Raw genomic sequence first — 19,779 nt, 5'->3', positions numbered from 1 at the left:
GTAAATGCCTTGAGGGATTAAAAAGTGTAATGAGAAATAGACATTTGGGAATGGATGCTAAGAGGAGATTGTATGAAGGTGTGGTTGTGCCACTAGCACTGTATTGGGTAGAAATGTGGAACATAAGAGAGAAAGAGTTTGGGTGTGTTTGAAATGAGGTGCCTGATAAATGTGGTGGGGGTTACTAGGCTGGATAGAGTGAGAAATGAGGTGGAGAGTGGGGATGGAAAGGGAGTTGGGAGATGGTGTTGATGAAGGAGTATTGGGATGGTTTGGACACATGGAAAGAATGAGTGAAGAAAGATTAGTAAAAGAGGTGTGGAAGGCATAGGTGGCAGAGGTGAATGTGAGGGGCTGACCAAGGATGAGATGGATGGATGGGGTAAAAGGGGGATGTCTGTTAAGGAAGGAAGAGAGAAAACAGAAGATAGGGGTGAGTAGAGAATGGTTGTGTATGAATAATCCTGTGAAGCATGGAAGGGAGTGGGTGGGGGATGGGGGTGAGGGAGTATGTGTGAATGATATTTTGACACAGCCTGAAGGGATTTCTCCCCATCGTCTCTTTTTCTGTATGAGGGGACAAAGGGGGGGGTCACCGATTAAATAAAGCTCAGCCTTGCTGTGGATGTGCTATGTCTTGCTTCATTGCTTCTGACCCAGGGCAGTGGCCAAGAAGTAGGGATAACCTGTCATCCAGGAGAAGCCAAGAAAAGAGGGATGGAGGGATGGTGAATGGGAGTGGAGTATGTGGGAATGAAATGGATGGGAGTGGATTTATGCCTTTCACTCTTGCTACCTCCCTTGTAAAGGGGGGAAAAAAAGCCCTTGGTATGGTATGTAAAATCTAACCATTGGTAGCTTTGAATCCAGTGAATGCTTGAGATACCATTACCTTGCTAATCTCACTTTCATTTGAAGGTGTAGCCTCAGGAGGCTAACATTTGGTCTTTGGACTGGGTCTAATATCTTTGTCAAATTCATCAGTATTTCCTCCAGTTTCAAACACATTTAAACTAACAATTGATGACTACTCTCTTCCTTCTACTGCTTTCATTTAGTGACATAGAAACAATCCCACACTAATACATTGCAGACACCAATCCAGGAATCCTTCCCAGAGAGATCTTTGGGATATAATATAGCCCAGATAGGAACCCATGTATTAACTTTAAGCTGAGTATGATAATTGATCTTTTTATGTATACTACAGTAAAGTAAATAAATACATACACTCTCAGACTAAGCACTAGAAGACTGACCATCTGTACAAGTAGTCACTGGAGGCAACTGTGATATAATCAGTAAGAATACTTGGCTGGCAAATGGGAGGTCCCGGATTTGATTCCCGGGCAGTGCCAGCTTTGCAGTGAAGTTCCTTATCCATGGCACAGTGAGTAGGATCCTGAAGTGGTGCACACTCCTGGACCAGCCCTCATTGGGTGGGACCAAAGGGGAGATGTGTGAATGGTCACTGGAGGGAACCATGGTGTAATTGGTAAACACATTTATCTGGCAAGTTTGATTCCCAGGCAGTTCCAGCTTTGCAGTAAGGCTCCCTATTCAATGCCATCATACATTATACTCCACCAAATGCCTGTAGATATTAGTGTTACAGAGAAATCCCTCCCATGACAAACAAGAACCAAACTAGGATGACTGTTTTCAGGCCACCATCCAGCTTTAAAACAATACCAGTATGAGGCCACAAAAGCATGTTGCCCCAGGTGCAATCACTACACAGAAGACATTGAATACCTTATCCTATGCTGCCCTACTTTGGCTTTACCTGGAAGCTGTGGGTACACTAATGTACTGTAATCTCTCCTGTTTGTGTTTTCAGAATGTCCCAACCAATTTTGTGTTTATTCTGGAAGCCAAGGCATGGTCAGGACGTGAGGGTTATATCGCCGTCAGCAGTATTGGATCAGACCCTATGAATTGTGAAAGTGAGTTTGGACACTTTTTAATTAAGTTCTCTTTTGAAGCCTGTGTGATTCAGGTCTCAGTATGGGCAGATCTATGGCAGGGGGGGGGGATGTTGAGCTGCATATGCCCACCTTTTACTTGCACTTAAGCAAACCCAGCTCACTATCTGACATGCACACACACAATAAAATACCTGGTGCAAGAATGACTACCTATGGTATTTTGTCATTGTTATATGCATAAAGTAATGTTGCAGTGATTGGTGGATTGACATGCATATTTACCATAATAGATGACATGACAATCGGTGAAGAATTTATGTGCTTCTGGTTGGATAGGGGACTCTAGTCCCATTGTGACCTTGCTCATAGATAGGAAAATGCTAATCATTCTCTCCTCTTTAATGAACTGCTAGATTTCTACCTGCTCATGATCAAATAAAAGCATAGTCTCTTTATGTAGGCTTGTCCAGCTTCATCAGAAGACAATCATCATATAGTAAGCCTTTGGTGTTGGTCTCATTCTAAAGAAAAATTACTTTTGTTTCAGGTCTTGAGACATGTGATGTAAACAAACACTGATCTGTTATAACTTTCAGTTCTTATGATGGTTAAGTAGAGAAGAATAGTTTAGAGATGAAATAAAAACAAAAAGCTTAAAGAATTTTATATCACAAAAAAAAAAAAAAAAAAATTAAGTACATTACCCATGGAACTCTCCAGTTCTCTCACTCTTTTGCCTTTTCTTGTGTCTCTTCTCTATCTTCTGTCCCCTTTTTATTATTTCATCTCTGTTCTCTCCTCATTGCTCTCCTCCTCTTCTTTCTCCTCTTTGCTCTCTCCTCTTTCATCTCTCTTCTCTCCTCTGCATATTGTAAGGGAGACAGATGAAATGATTGATATGGATAATAGTTTAGGGTCTACCCTTAAGATAACTGGAAATCATGTTGGAATCTTAAGGCTCTGATATTAATATCCACTGACCTGGCACAGCTGCTCCTGAGGCTGCCTCACCTGGTGATTCGTCAGAGGGCAACCAAACCATGACTACAGCCCCAACAACACCACCAACTTCGAATGCCAATGACTGCAACTTTGAAAACCCGTTATATGATCTCTGTGGTTACAAGCAAGAGAACCAATTTGCGGCAGAATGGAGGAAGGTGAATGGATCTTCGCCACCCTCTGAGTATAGTCCTCTCCTAGATCATACTTTCCATTCAGGTAAGCAATGTAGTCTTTTTCAGTTCAGTTATCCAGTATCTTTATTCAGTCTTTGTGCTGTTGCTTGTGAAATGAGATGGCTAGGTATGGGTGAAGAACATCCTTGCCCCTTTCATCCCCATCATTCTTGTCCTGTTTAATTTCTTTCTGCTTAAGCTTGGTGAAAAATGTGCTTTATTTTCCCCAATAATATTGCCATGTCATTCCTGTTCCACTTGTTGCATGGAACAGGTCATTGCTTTAGTCAGTACTATCCTCTCCAACATCCTCTGTCATCCATGTACATTTTCATTTGCTTGATATCTCGACTACTCTGCACAAAGTGAGGGATGTTAACAAAAGTGAGAGAATACAAGAGCTGTAACAACCAAATTAATCCTCAGCCTAGCAGATAAACATATGAGGAGAGACTAGACACATTAGACCCATCATCACTATAAGAAAAATGAGAAAATAGTGACATGATTGTGGTTAGCTCAGTAAAGGAATTAGATAAAACTGAAAAGAGAAGATTATTTGGTTTGGGATGAGAAGGCGTCATGTGATCATAGGAATACACTGAGACAGGTCAAATGCCTGAAAGACATCAAGAAACAGTTTTCTGTACAGATGTGGCCTGGTGTCACGCAATTTGATGGCTCACATTTTGACAACTCACAGATTCAACCTCAATAAATTCCTACCCTTAAACCTTAATTCAGCAACTAAGTTCACAAATTCAACATTCAAACTGCACAAAAAAGTACAAATTTCTTAATTTGTCAGGTGAGATGGAGGTGATCGTGTTTCAAGAAATTGTGTTTTGATGTCTCAAAAACTGCCCTAACCATGTCATATTGCAAGACCCCAGTGTATAAATTCCTGGAATAGGCTAAAAGAAGACATAATTCAAGTTAAAACCATAAATGAATTGAAAGCTAGGCATTGTAGATGGAAGAAAAGAGGGCTCCACATATGTAGTTCCTTTCCTATGTTACAATTAATACAATTAAGTAGGTAAATACAAGAGCTCCTTTGGTTTCATTTACACATCTGTCCACCTTTTCCTTTTTCTACCCTGTTCGGTTACTCAAATTCAGACATCCTCAAAGAACATATACTCATACATTCTCACTAATCAATCAGTCAGTTTGTTACCCAGAATCTTTTTTGTTGGATAACAGTGGCCCCAAGGAATCTGACCACAACCAACCCTGTAGGTAATTTAGGGAAGAGATTTTGTGAACTTTGTCTACTCTTGTAATATGACCAATCCAGCATGGGTTGACTTGTTCTTTTTCTTTGCGGATTTAATGAAGCGGCCTTGCTATGGATGTGCTGTGTCTTGCGACACTGCTTCTGACCTAAGGCAGTGGACAAGATGCAGGGATGACCCGTCATCCAAGAGGTGCCAAGATAAGAGGGAGGGAAGTGGAGTGTGATAGGGATGGAATGGGTGGGAGTGGTTTTTATACCTTTGTTTTTTAGGTACCTCCCTTATGAGGGGGAAAAAGCCTTTGGTATATGTATGTACCATCAGTACTCTATTTCATTCACAAACTACATTGTTTCTTACTTTATAATATATATACAGATGGGACTGAAATAGATAATATATAGATGGGATTAGAGGCCATGGGTCTTCTGCAAGAGAGACCAGGGGCAATTGAATGATTGACTTAGATTGGATAAAGAGGTGAAAGCAATGGTGGAAAAAAATTCTATCTATCCCCTTACAAGGGAGGTAACCATGTCAAAAGGCAAGTACCCACTCCCACCCATTTCACTCCCACCCATTTCATTCCCATCTACCACCCTTTCCTTCCTCTCATCTTAGCTCCTCATAGATGATGGGTCATCCCTGTATCCTGCCCACTGCCCTGGGTCAGAAGCAATACATCAAGACAGCACATCCACAGCAAAGCTGCTTTTTTGATTAACGACCCCACCCTCTCTGTCTCTTCATGCAGAAAAAAGAGAAGACAGGGAGAAATCCTTGTGGGTTGCAGAAAAATATCATTCATATATAATTACTCCCCCCATTCCCCACCCCCTCCCTTCCTTGCATCACAGTATCATCTATACACAGCCATTCTCCACTCACCTCTATCTCCTGCCTTCTCCCTCTTTCAACAGACATTTCCCTCTTTCTCAGCACCCTTTCACCTCATCCATTTTATCCTTGGTTGTCCCCTCAAGTTCACTCCTTCCACACCTCTTTTACTAATCTTTCTTCACTAATTCTTTCCACGTGTCCAAACCACGTGTCCAAACTCAGTGTCATCAACAAACAACAACTGACTCACCCCCACTTTTCTCCATTTTCTTCAACCATCTCCAGTCCCCTGCTGATTTCCTTCGTCTTTACCTCCTGCAGCTCCCCGTCCATGTACACGTTGAACAGCCATGACAACATAATATATCCCTGAAGCAGTCCCATCTTTACCTCAGATCACTTGCTTTTTCTATTTCCAGTTCTAACACAGGCTCTACGACTCTTGTAAAAACTCTTGACTGCCCTTAACAGCTTTTCCCCAATCCCATTTATTTGCAGAACCTCCCATATTGTCTTTCTGTCAACCTTGTCATAAACCTTTTCCAATTACATACAGGTCCAAAAAACATCCTTACCTTTTCCTAAAGCTTTCTCATTTGCCTTAGCATAATAATCTAATACATGCAACCCCTACCTGTCCTAAACCCACAATGTTCCACACCAATTATTCCCTCTGTTCCTCACCTAATCCTCCCTATTAAAACCCTCCCATAAGACTTCCCAACTACACTCAATAAACTGATCTCTCTGAAAATACTACACTTACATTTGTACCCTTTTCCCTTGTAAAACAGAACTATACAAGCATTCCTCCATTCCTCCAGCACTATACTCTCCCTTAGCCACACATTAAACAACCTCACTAGCCAGTCCACTATTACTGTACCTCCCTTCTTCAGACACTCAGCATGATACCCATGTAACCCAGGTGCCTTACCTGCTCTCATAATTTTCAAAACTATGTGGACCTCGTATTTTCTTATTTCTCTACCATTTCTCTCTCCCATGACCATCATTTTCTTAGTGCCTCCCGCCGCTACTATAAACCCTCTGTATCCTCCTCTGCATTCAGCAGGTCTCTAAGATACTCTGCCCCATCTTCCCTTTGCTGCTTCCTCTTCCATTAAGATTTGTCCATCTGTACCTTTTCTTCTCTGCTGACTTGCCTCCCCTTCCTCCCTTATCTTCCTTTCAAAATATCCTTTTATTACTTTAAAAAATGTGTCATACTCCTACCCCATTTTTACATCTGCTCTCCTTTTGCCTCCTTTATAATTTGTTTTGCTTTTCTTCTTTTTTCTTTGTAACTCTCATATGTTTCTCTCATCCTACTTTGCAACCAGTCCCAGATTGCTCGCTTCTTCTCTTCTACTACCTTCTTCACTTCATCATTCCACCACTCAATTCCCTTCCTTCTCTTCCATCACCATCTCTTTGTTCCACATACTGTACCATCTTTTCCCACCTTGTCATCTGTCCTTGAAACACCCCCATTCCTCCTCCACTCCTACCTCTACTCTATCCATTACCTCATCCCACACTTCTTTTGGCTTCTTGTACTCATGCTCCTTTTCCTTCTCATTTAAACAATTACTCTAACCACCTCTTTACCTTCTGTTCTTACCTTTCACCAAAAAATTATCTGATATCCCACCACTCTCTCCCCAAAGAATATGGACATCCAGAACTCCTCCTACTCTTTTCCTGGATACCACTAAATAGTCCATTAATGCCTTATCAACCACCCGTCCATCCACCACCCTGTCCCATGTGTACTTATGCTTGACTTTCTTCCTAAACACTGTCTTAGCTATCATCAACTCTCTAAACACATCAACATTAACTCTCCACAATGATTTTTACCTGGTACTCCACTGCCATTAGGGTGGAGTGAGTGATGTGGAGGGAGTGAACAAGAGGGGACATGGAGAGAGGGGATGTGGAGGGAGTGAACGAGAGGGGACGTCCTAGGATGAGATGAATGGATGGGGTGAAGGGGGCTTTGGGGAAGAGGGGAATGTCTATTGAGGAAGGATGGGAAAGGACAGAAGACGGGTAAATGGAGAATGGGTGTATATGGATGATGTTGTGATGCATGAGGTGGAATGGGTTGGGGGATGGGTGGTGAGGTAGAATGTGTGAGCAAAATTTGACGCAGCCCAAAAGGATTTCTCCCCGTCTTCTCCTTTTCTGCATGAGGGGATGGGGAGGGGGGTTCGGCGATTTAATGAAGCGGCCTTGCTGTGGATGTGCTGTGACTTGCAACACTGCCTCTGACCCAGGGCAGTGGACAAGGTGCAGGGATGCCCGTCATCCAGGAGGTGCTAAGATAAGAGGGAGGGTGGAGGGGAGTGGAGTGTATTCAGGGATGGAATGGGTGGGAATGATTTTATGCCTTGTTCTTTTTGGCTACCTCCCTTGAAAGGGGGAAAAAGCCTTGGTATATGTATGTATGTACTCCACTGCCTTGGGTCAGAAGCAGTGTCGCTGTGGATGTGCTGTGTCTTGCGACACTGCTTCTGACCCAGGGCAGTGAACAAGATGCAGGGATGTCCTGTCATCCAGGAGGTGCCAAGATAAGAGGGAGGGAAGAGGGTGGAGGGGAGTGGAGTGTGATAGAGATGGGGTAGGTGGGAGTCGTTTTTATGCCTTTGTTTTTTGGCTACCTTCCTTATAAGGGAAAAAAAAGCCTTTGGTATATGTATGTATGTATGTACTCCAAACTTCCCAACTACTCTATTGGTTCATTTCATACCCTAGCATTGAGATCCTCCAATACCACTACAATGACATTCATTCCAAAAGCTCTCAAAGTACTCATTTAAATCTACCCAAAAAAAACTCCTTTTCCATTTCCCTTGCTCCAGAAGGTACTCCTCAGAGCAAGACACGCATCCTACCTTCGGATGACTTTGATCGCTCCTTGGTGGCCCGAAGCCCCATGGTTTCCGGACGCCCTCTAGCTAGCAGTAGAAGAGCCTCTGGCCCTTCAGGGAAGACCAGATCTTCTGTATCCACCCATCAACGGGCCTTGGCACAAGAACCCTTCAGCACTCAATCTTCACGCGTTCAGACTATAGTCCAGATCCTCCTAAAGAAGGGTTTTCCCAGAGAAGTGGTTGAGGACATGTCCGCTCCTATTTGCTCTTCCTCAGCTAACCTTTATCAAGGGAAATGCGCCTTTGCAAAATGGTGCCACTCCAGGAAGTTAGTCCCAGTTCGAGCCACCATTCCTGAGATCGCCTCCTTCCACGTCCTCAGGAAGTCCAGGAAGATCTCCCTCTCGGCAGTACAAAGCTATAGGGCAGCTCTAACTCAGGTGTTTTCTCTGAAGGGCATGGTCCTAGCCCTTTCACAGGAAATTTCCATGCTCTTCAGGCACTTCAAAGATCATGCCCCTCCCAGGGAAATCAGTTCTCCTCCGCGGGATGTGGCATTAGTCCTGAACTCTCTGAGGGGTCCCCCCTACGAACCTCTCCGAGAGGCACATCTGAAGGACCTCTCCTAGAGGACAGTTTTTTCTGCTAGCCCTGGCATCTTCCAAGAGAGTAGGGGAGTTACATGCCATCTCTTATAGAGTCGCCCATTCCAAAGGATGGAAAGAGGTCTCCTTCACTTTCATGCCTCAATTCATTGCCAAAACAAAGATCCTGCCAAATCCGACCCTAGATTCTGGTCCTTTAGTGTTCCATCCTTAGACGAATTTGCAGGGGGAGAATAGACTGAAACAGTTCTGTGCCCGGTACAAGCCATCCGGACCTACCTCAAGAGAACCGAACATCTTCGACCAGAATTAAAGTGGTTGTTCATCTCTACTAAAGGTAGCCCATCACTAAGAATTCCATTTCTTACTGGACAATGGAAGTCATCCGCAGAGCCTGCGACATGAACCACACAGATTGCCCATGACCTGAGGGCAGTAGGGACCTCCCTAGTCATCAGTAAGAATCGGTCAGTCAACCAGGTTCTTCAAGCAGGTATATGGAAGAGCCAGAATACGTTCACTTCCTTTTACCTCAAAGAAGTTATGCGGGAATCTTTAGGGAACTTATCTTTGGGCCCCATAGTGGCCGCCCAAGAAGTCCTGAAAATGATATACCCCTCCTCAAGAGCACACAGCCGACCCTGACAACTCATCCAGGTTCTGGCTCGGCAACTGCAGGGATAACTTTCTAAAATCCTTCTCATACTCTTACATTCCCTTACCTCACCCGCGGGCTCTCAAGCATTCCAAGGGAATCAATTCAAGCCCTTCAGTGGTACAAAAGTGATTATAACCTTTCTGTCTCCACTCCAGGGAACAGAAAGGGGTGCACTTCAAAGTGAGGGGAATGTATAGGGGTCTGGTCAACATAGTCTTAGCACACTAGATTTTCCTTACAGCGGTTTCCCAGGCTAGATAACAACTTCCTTCCCTCCTAAGTCCGAGTCTCCTAGTGTAAGGAGTACCGAAGAGTTTGTATTCTTCGGAACAAATGTAATTTTCGCAGGAAAATTAATTTTTCCCTGATACAAACCTGAGGTACTCCTTACCTTTAATGGCCCTCCTCAACCACCCCTCTAAACAGTTCCTTCTCCTTGCCTGACAACCTTGTGCTTAAATCATACTTGGCTCAGAGAATGGTTATAGTGTGCGAGACTTGTGGTGGAGGGCAAGGGCCCCCCCCCCCTTGCCCCAATGGGGCCCCTTACTGAGGATAAGTGTTGCCCAGACCCAGAGTGAGGATTTTAATTTCGCAGTAGAAATATTCGCGCTACGCGAGAGTATCCTAGTGTAAGGAGTACCTCAGGTTTGTATCAGGGAAAAATTAATTTTCCTGCGAAAATTACATTTTTCCTCTACACTCTTCTCACTACCAGGCCCATATGCATTTACAAAGACCCTACATCTCCCTTCCCAGTTTCACCTTCCTCCACATTAACCTTGAAGAAACCTCCTTCCAATTCACCACATGCTTTCCTATCTCTTCACTTAACCGTAGAGCCACCCCTACTCTCCCATGTCCTCTATTCACTCCTGACACCCTCCCCACTACACTCCCAAATTCAAAAACACCCCTCCCTTTCAACTTAGTTTCACTTAATGCCAACGCTTCTATCTTCCTTCTCACAAACATACTACCTATTTCTTCCCTTTTACTCTCATCTGTACCACACCCTCACATTAAAAGACCCAAATCTTAGGGTTCTGTTTAGACAACTCCTCCTAGACCCTCTTTTGCCTTGAATTCTAGTAGGAATGTATTCCTTAGGGTTACAGAGAGCAGGATGCCTAGTCCCATCACTCCATCTTGATTTAGCTGTTGTTATGACCCAAGTGGCAGTATTCTTTCTTTCCCCTACCACAGGGGACAGAGGCAAAAATGGAAATATATACTCAAAGAAGTGATACAGGACAATATTATGAGGGAGGAGGTGGACAGCATAATGGAGGGACAGTCACAGTACATAAAGTAGTGCAAATACTCTATAAGTAGAGATTTCCTCTAACATAAACAAAATGATGCCTGACTCTGGTTCATAGGGGTGCCCCATATAGTCCCTAAAGTATTGGCTGTATGCTAATGCACAAATTATACTGCATGATAACATGCAACCAGTACCCCAGAAGGTGGAAGAAAAGGAGTGAGGATGTGTGTAAGACTTTGTATATCCATATTTTTTAAGTCTTTATGAACAATGGTTTACAACACATGATTGGCTTGGAAACAGACATGTCTTAAATACAATCATCACAGAAAAGGCAAAGAATGTGTTGTCTTACATTTCTCAGTATTCACTCAGTTCTGACTATGTAAGCTCTTTACTCTGAGTAATCAATGAGCTGTCATGGTAGCCATGGCCAGCTATTATGGGGCTGTAGTTCTCCTGCAGTAGGGATTTTAGCCATCAGATTGAGCCACTTCTGATGGAAAATTTTGACAGCAGAAACTTTTATTAAAGAGATAAAGAATATTTTTTTTTATTAAGGGGCATTTATGTTTGCAAAACACTGACAGCATTTTTTTTCTTTCTATTACTCCACTAGTGACTGGACACTATGCAACACCTGTGTGGAGTGGTGACACCATGATTGACACAATTGCCAGTCTTAGAAGTCCTCGCCTTCATCATGACAAAAACTACTGCTTCTCCCTATTCTACCACCATACAGGAATTGAGCCTCCTGTTCTTGTGGTCAGTGCTAAGGTGAGGATGAGGAAGTTGCTGTGAGTACTTTTGTGTTTGGGTGGTGGGTGCTTGCATATCTTGGCCAGTTACCTTTCTTAATAGGTAAGAAGCCTTTTGATATATAGATAGGTTTATCTAATTGTGTTTGACTGATGTAATGTACAGATAAAAGAACTAAGTTCTTGCAATCCCATATCATTGTCTCAATCAATCAAACTTCGTTTTTAATTCAGATATGTTTTATTTAACTTCTTCCTCTTTTTGGGCACCTACCTGTGTTATATTATTCCTTTTGAATAATTTTGTCTAGATGCTCATCTGTGTCTAATGATAATTCTTTATATTCTGCTTTGATGGGAAGTGTGCCACTGGAAAGTGTCTTTTACCTCCTTCCACCATCATAACTTTCATAGTCATTATCATATTCTTATCCCCTTCCATTTCCATCTCCCATTCATCATTTTCTCTCTTCTCTCCCTTCAAAATATGTTGCATTTTCTTTCACCTACTTGAACATCAGTATTTCCATTAAGCTTGGTCTTGGCAAAACACACCATGTCAGGTTCTTTCTCCTTTAAATACTTGTTGATCTCTAGTCTTGCTGATATAATTTTATCTACATTAGTGTATACCAGTCTACCTATTCCATTACTTCTCCTTTGTTCTCTCTCTCTCTCTCTCTCTCTCTCTCTCTCTCTCTCTCTCTCTCTCTCTCTCTCTCTCTCTCTCTCTCTCTCTCTCTCTCTCTCTCTCTCTCTCTCTCTCTCTCTCTCTCTCTCTCTTCTCTCTCTTCTCTCTCTCTCTTCTCTCTTTCTCTCTCTCTTTCTCTTTCTCTCTCTCTCTCTTTCTCTTTCTCTCTCTCTCTCTCAGTGAAATTCAACCTATGTAAATGTAGTTATGCACCATTGTGGAAAGGATCTTAAGTACAACTACACATTATTTGGAAAAGCTTAAGAAAGTAGAGATTGAAAAAGATCTTGGTGTAATTACCAGTAACAACCTTAAAGTATCTAAGCATTGTATTATTAGGAATGATAGCATGATCTCTTGACTTTGAAAGTTCAACCATCATGAACCAGTTATATAGCTCATTAGTTCACCCATATTTGGAATATTCTGGTTCTACATAGTTTACAAATTGTATTAAAGATATTGACTAGTGAGAAATAATACAGCAGTGAGTTAAAACTTTTAACAAATATTATAAACAAATTATTGCAATGTAGGAGGGTAGAATTTAATAAAAAACGGTATTAGCCATCCCATCCCAATGGTGGTGGATAAGAATGCTGTCACTGTGTTTTCATGTATTTCATAGAAGGCAGCTAAATGGGATGGAGTGAGGGGCTAGGAATACTTCTCTGTACTTTTCTTTTGCTGAACACTGGTCAAAGGTTTCCATGTCTTTTAAGTATTTTATAAAATTTAACATCTATAACATTATCTTCTCACCTTCCTCATACAGACAACCTCTAACCAGTGGTTCCTATTTCACCTTGTGTCCAATTACTTTTCTAGGTGGAAGTTGGAAATGAGTCTTTGCACTTGGTTGACCGTAGGGACCCTCAGCGAGATACTTGGCTATATGTGGAGAGAGAAATCAAAGCATATACTATGCCATCTTTCTTCTATATTACAATGGATGCCATCCTCCATCCCAACATTGATGGAGACATATCCCTGGATGATATCACAGTGAGTTTTGTTATAGATTCATTATATTATTAAGTCTTTATTTGTTTAGTGTGATTTTTTTATATGATGAACTATAAATAAAGTTAATGACATTTTTACATTTCCCTTGATTGCATATACTCTCTAAAGCCAGTGTTATTCCCATTGGTGCAGCACAATGATAGGCAAACCATATCTCATTTATTGGTTTTCACTAGAGAAAAAGTACAATATTGGGATGAAGGGAGCAAAGTGCGATCTCCCTCCCATGAGGGAAATAAAAATAACACAAAAAGAAATAATGGATCAGTTAATGAACCTTGATGTCAGGAAATCACATAGCCCAGACAGAATAGCAAATTGGATACTGATATCGTTTAACATCACAAATTCCTCCCATTTGAAGGCTAAGACGGTGCCCCTTACATAGGACTTTGTAGTGTGGAATTTAAGGAACCATGCCCTTGGTTCAACTTTGCCGGAGGCAGGATTCGAACTGCCATCCCCTCGACCTTTGCCACAAGTAACAATGCCCTAGTCTGCTCCGTCAGCAAGCTTCCCTAGGAAGGAAAATATCAAATGACTGGGAAAATGCCAACATTGTGCCAATATATAAAGGAGGAAACCAAAAAAAGATCCAACAAATTACAGACTGGTTTCCCTTACAAGCACTATAGCCAAAATTTGTGAAAAAGTTATTAAGAATAGATGGATAAAACACCTGGAAGTAAACAATATAATAAGTAGACAATTTGGATTCAGACAGGGAAGATCATATGCAAAATAATACAATGTGGTGAGCATGTAAAACTTCCAACTTGTTGTGATATTCAAAAGTATGATTAATAAAAGTATGAAAGTATGATTACCTTGTTCTTGCCTCTGCAGTTGTCTCTCAGTCTGACCTACTTGTTGCTGGGATCTTGTCATGATCCGACATGTGACATTTCCTTTAAGTCCTGTGGTCCTGATAGAACCTGATGTCCTCATCTTTCTTCACCCTGGATAACAATCTATTGCTCTCTTCATCCTGGACAGCATCTGGAGCTTGCTATGTTAAACAGGCTGTCCAATTTCAAGACAAATGCACTCCTCTTTCCTCCAGGGTCACTTGCTCTTCCTTTGCTCTTCATCAGTGCTCTGTGTTTTCTCGGCCAGGAACTGTTGGATTCTCAGGGCACATTGTCATGGTGAAGTAGCCACAAGTTGTCCTGCCACAACTTTCACCTCTTCTCATGCACTGAATGAAGCAAACACCACTGTATCTCTTTGTAGATATGCTGGTTGATCATCTGATCCTGTGGCAAGAATTCGCAGTGGGTAATGCCCCTCACATCGAAGAATGCAATCAACATGACTTTGACTTTGGACTTAGACTGTTTTGTTTTCTTTGGCCTTGGCAGTGTTGGACTCTTTCACTGGAGGCTCTGGTATTTGGTCTCTGGGTCATACTCGAAGATCCATGACTCATCACCAGTGATAACTCTCCCTAGCAAGTCTGGTTCAGTTGCAAGATGATCGAGGATGACCTGACACAATTGCATGTGTCATTCCTTCTTGTCATCATTCAGCAGATTCAGCACCATCTTTGCACAGGCTTTCTGCATGTCCAAATCTTCAGTGATGATCTTCCAGATATTGTCCTGATTCATGCTGTGCTCATTTGCGATCAGTTGAACAGTCAGCTGATGTACTATGCACCATCTGCTTGATGCACTCAATGTTGACCTCATTCTTGCTTGTTGAAAGCCTTCTGATCCTGGGGTCATCTTCCACATCCTGACATCCCTCTTTAAACCTCTTGCACCTCTCAAAAACAAGTGAGCATGACATTGTCTCATCTCTGTATATTTACTGCAGTAATCCCAGTGCTTCTGATGGAGTTTTCCCCAACCGGATCCAAAACCAAGTTTGTTTGTTACTCTGTTCTCATTGCTTGATGACCTGAAACAGAGGATATATAAAAAGGTGTGGAAAAAAGTTCAGTGGCTGCAGAGAGCTGAGATCACAGTTGTATACTCCAGGGGGATTACTTTGAATGGGAAAACTCATAGTTTGTAGTTTGGGTTTGAAATAAATCCCATGTGACACCAGTCTTGGAACTTTTCTGACACACCTTGGATATACACTGAAACCATGTGCAACTTCCAAATCTATGCTTTCATGAATATGCACCTTTTGTAAATTACTGTACCATATATTCTTTTCCAGATTACTGAAGGCAGTTGCCAAGAGCCTGGAATGATGGGTTGCTCCTTTAACACTGGCATATGTGGTTTCACAGATGAGGAAAATAAAGATGACACAAACTGGCAGTGGCATGATGGAGGAGGTACTGATGATCCTTTCCTTCCAGAGGAGAGTACATATCATAATTTTTATATCTACGTTGACACCAGTAAACCAGAGGTGAGTTGAACTGCATTTCCAGGTTCTCCAATTGCTATTGTAGGCCTTTTCAGTAAGACATCATCTGTCTTAATGACCCTCACCCATGTAAGCATCATTCCTCTTAAGACCTTAAGACAAAACTTGTATGTATAGTTAGATTTTATCTAGTAAGACATCTGGTTTATGACTTAAGATGATACTAAGTCTTCATATTTTGTGGGAGATGAGGATTTCCTGCAAGAGAGACTTGGGGGCAACAGAATGATTGATCCTTGTATTTTATCTTGTCCTGTCCCTTTCGAACAGGGGTCCACTGCAGTGTTGTACACAAATGAATACAGATTGTCCACGGATCATTGCCTCAACTTCCTCATCCACCTTCATGCAGACTTCTCCACAGTAGGGACTCTTGAGATCTTCAATGTAGGTGCAGGTGACATCGATAATGGGAAGCTCTTGTATATAATAGATCATGACACTGGAGAAGACTGGGCCAGATTTCAGGTAGAGTTAACAAGTTATTTCTGTATGGACACTTCCAATTTATGATATGCACAGCTGCTTAAAGAGTTTTCTTATCATTTGCTTAGGAAAATATTTCAGTGGTTGAAGGTGTGTGAAATGTACTCTTACATTATTGGTAATGCCAAGTATTTGTATTCTTATTTGATATTGATCATTCTGGTGAAATTATTTATCACTGCCTTATCATGCCTATAAACACAGAAAATGTTATTTTACCTAAGCAATAAATAAGAGGTGCTAGAGTGGCACTTTCGTGAGCACTGGCAGCAATGCATCTTGCACATATCTTACTCCTTTATGTGACATCTAGTTAATCATTACTAAGAAATCATTTTTCATGCAGATTGATGTGGAGATGAATTTTGTACCCATCCGCATAGCATTCAGGGGTACTGTGCGTAAGACTGAAGCTGAGAAGTCAACTTTAGCCATTGATGATGTTGAACTTGTGCCTGGCAAATGTAGTCCACCTGGTCACTGTCATTTTGACAAAGGACACTGTACTTGGTACAATAGTGATGTCTTTGACACCCTTGATTGGCAGCTTGGGTCTGAAGATGACCTCACTGACAGCACAAGACCCTTTGAGGATGCCTCATTCAGGAATCATTCAGTGAGTGAGATTATGTTTGTAGTTGTCCAGTTCATTGTGTGTGCTAGCCTCATCACTACTGATGGAAATGAATGGGATAGGGTGCCAGCAGTCACAATAATAGAAAGAGTGCCATCTGTTATGGAAAATGTTAATTGAGACTGGTTGTGAACCCCATCTTTACTGAAAGGGTGCAAGAGATGAATAGAATATCCTGACAATAGCCACAATGAAAAAATGACCACCCTTCAGAAGTGGTAAAGATTTGTATTCATGCAAAAATATGTTTTTTTCTTTAGTGAGAATAGGCAGTCATACTCTCATGCATGTTTCCCATATACAGTATATAAATATTTGCCTAGTTGTGTGTTACATATATACATACATACATATACCAAGGGCTTTTTCCCCCTTACAAGGGAGGTAGCCAAAGTCAAAGGCATAAATCCACTCCCACCCAATTCATCCCCACATACTCCACTCCCATTTACCACCCCTCCCTACCTCTTTTTTTTAGCCCTTGCTGGATGACAGGTCATTCCTGCATCTTGCCCACTGCCATGGGTCAGAAGCACTGTTATAAGACACAGCACATCCACAGCAAGGTAGCTTCATTTAATTGGTGGTAACCCCCTTCTCCGTCCCCTCATCCAGAAAAAGGGAAGACAGGGAGAAATTCCTTCGAGGTGCATCAAAATATCATTCACACAAACTCCCTCTACCCGCCATCCCCCATCCACTCCCTTCCATGCATCAAAGCATCATCCATACATAACCATTCTCCACTCACCCCTATCTTCTGTCTTTCCCTTTCTTTCCTCAACAGACATTCCCCTCTTTCTCAATTCCCCTTTTACTCCATCTATCCATCTCATCCTTGGTAGCCCCGTCATGTTCACTCTCTCTATCTCTGCCTTCCATGCCTCTTTTACTAGTCTTTCTTCATTCATTCTTTCTATGTGTCCAAACTATCCCAATACTCTTTCATCAACCCTATCTCCCAACTCCCTTTCCACCTCAGCTATCCTCCTTACCTCCTCATTTCTCACTATCCAGCCTAGTAACCCCTACCATACTTCTCAGACATTTCATCTCAAACACATTTAAACTCTTCTTCTCTTCCTCTCTTATGTTCCATGTTTCCACCCCATACATTGCTGTCAGCCCTAATCACCCCTTCATACAATCTACTCTTAGCATCCATTCCCAAATGTCTATTTCTCATTACACTTTTTAATCCCCCAAGGCATTTACTTGCTTCTCTCAATTTACACTCCATTTCCACTCCTCCCTTTCCCACCACATTTACACACAAGTATCTAAAGCTATCCACTTCCTCCAGTCTCTCTCCCTTAATACTCATTTGCAATTTGTTGCCATCCTCTCCCCTTGTACATCTCATCACCCTTTTACTCATATTTATCTTCAACTTCTTTCTTTTGCACACCTTCCCAAACTCTTTCACTAACTTCCTTAATCCCTCCTCTGATCCTATTTTAAATGCAGTGTAATCATCAAGCAACAACTGGCTTATCTCCCACTTTTCTTCATTTTCTTTAACCATCTCCAATCCCCAGCCCATTATCCTTGCATTTACCTCTTGCACCAATCCATCCATGTATAAATTGAACAGCCCAGGTGACATGACATCCCTGGTGAAGTCACACCTTCACCTGAAACCACTCACTCTCTCTAATTCTAATACATGCTCTACTACTCTCACAAAAACTCTTGACTGCTCTTAACAGCTTTCCTCCTATCCCATATATCTGCAATACCATTTGCTGTGTGTTACAGGATTATATACATAGATATATTGAAAAACCTTTTCCTCTTTGTAAGAGGGGTGGCGTAGTCAAGGCATGTACCCATCTATCAACCGTCCCACACACATCCAATACCCATTTGTTGTCCCGTTCATCTTAATTCTTTGTGAATGAAAAGTCATCTTTTTCCCTCAACTACTGTTTGGGTTAGAAGCAATGCAGCAAGACAGCATCATCCTAGGATTATATAGAAAATTTAGTTAGAAGTTGTTATATTACTTTTGTTTTTCTCTTTAATTCACTTAGACTATAATGTATGTATGTATGGCTAGTAGACACTGCAGAATATTCCAAACAACATTTCTTGGATTAAAAGACCACATAGTGGAGTTCCCCAAGGATCAACATTCTTGCCCGTATTATTCAACCTCTTCACAAATGATCTCACAATATTGGATCCAGAACATTACACTAAATTACTCACCAATACAGATGAGTTGATAATAATAACCTGGCATTGAAGCTACAAAATAGCTAAGAACACTTGACCTGCTTAGACAAACTAGAACAGTAGTTTAGAAATAATAGAATGGAGGTCTCTTCTCAGAAATTGTCAGTAACATTACTTACTCTAGATAACCATGAATCAAAGAAGTGTCCAGCAATAAAATTGAATGGCCAGATCTCTTATTAGAAAAGAACCCCAAAATTCTAGGCCTTCCTTTTGATACTCATATGACCTTCAGAACACTTATGAAATATTTAAAAGTGAAAATAAACATATGCAAGGCTAGGACATATGCAAAATAAACATATATGCAAAGGGGGACGGAGAGGGGGGGTCGCCGATTAAATGAAGCGGCCTTGCTGTGGATGTGCTGTGTCTTGCGACGCTACTTCTGACCCAGGGCGGTGGGCAAGGTGCAGGGATGACCCGTCATCCAGGAGGTGCTCAGATGAGAGGGAGGGCGGGAGGGGTGTGGAGTGTATTTAGGGATGAAATGGGTGGGAGTGTTTTTATGCCTTTCCCTTTTTGGCTACCTCCCTTGAAAGGGGGAAAAAGCCTTGGTATATGTATGTATGTATGTATGAAAATAAACATGAAATTAAACTTACTAGAATGAATCACAAGCATAGCTTTGGACAGCAGAATGAAACTCCAATCACAGTCTGCAAACAGTTCTTGAGAACCATACTTGACTATATTTCCATAGCATAATACCTAACAATCAGAACAATAGGTAAAGAAACTTAAATTATACAAGATAAGGCACTGACAATGATAAAAGGATGTATCAAAACTATCCCAGTAGAACACCTGTACATGGAAACCAAAATTCTCCTGTAGGGTATAATACATGCTATTTCTGACAAAAAAAAATTATATTAGTTACTGGGTTGACTTGTACAAGTATATGCCTAAACCAGAATTCTAAGTAAAAATCTTAGACTATGCCTTAATTTATAGTGAATCTT

General features: G+C 41.6%; 1 protein-coding gene across 1 annotated transcript in view; it reads left to right on the top strand.

The window, feature by feature from the left end:
* LOC143018552 (MAM and LDL-receptor class A domain-containing protein 2-like) overlaps positions 1–19,779 on the top strand; it is a 388,685-nt gene that overhangs the window by 119,216 nt on the left and 249,690 nt on the right. The window contains exons 59-65 of the mRNA XM_076174014.1: positions 1,841–1,946; positions 2,919–3,149; positions 11,213–11,373; positions 12,874–13,050; positions 15,241–15,438; positions 15,727–15,924; positions 16,289–16,558. Coding sequence (XP_076030129.1) covers positions 1,841–1,946; positions 2,919–3,149; positions 11,213–11,373; positions 12,874–13,050; positions 15,241–15,438; positions 15,727–15,924; positions 16,289–16,558 — 1,341 coding nt within the window. The remainder of the gene's footprint in view (positions 1–1,840; positions 1,947–2,918; positions 3,150–11,212; positions 11,374–12,873; positions 13,051–15,240; positions 15,439–15,726; positions 15,925–16,288; positions 16,559–19,779) is intronic.

Source organism: Oratosquilla oratoria, chromosome 35, assembly GCF_046742065.1.
Source record: "Oratosquilla oratoria isolate Oo_2021 chromosome 35, ASM4674206v1, whole genome shotgun sequence".
In the NCBI taxonomy this organism is placed as follows: Eukaryota; Metazoa; Arthropoda; class Malacostraca; order Stomatopoda; family Squillidae; genus Oratosquilla; species Oratosquilla oratoria.
The sequence above is the reverse complement of the archived record's forward strand: the minus strand, read 5'-3'. Positions and strand labels throughout refer to the sequence as shown.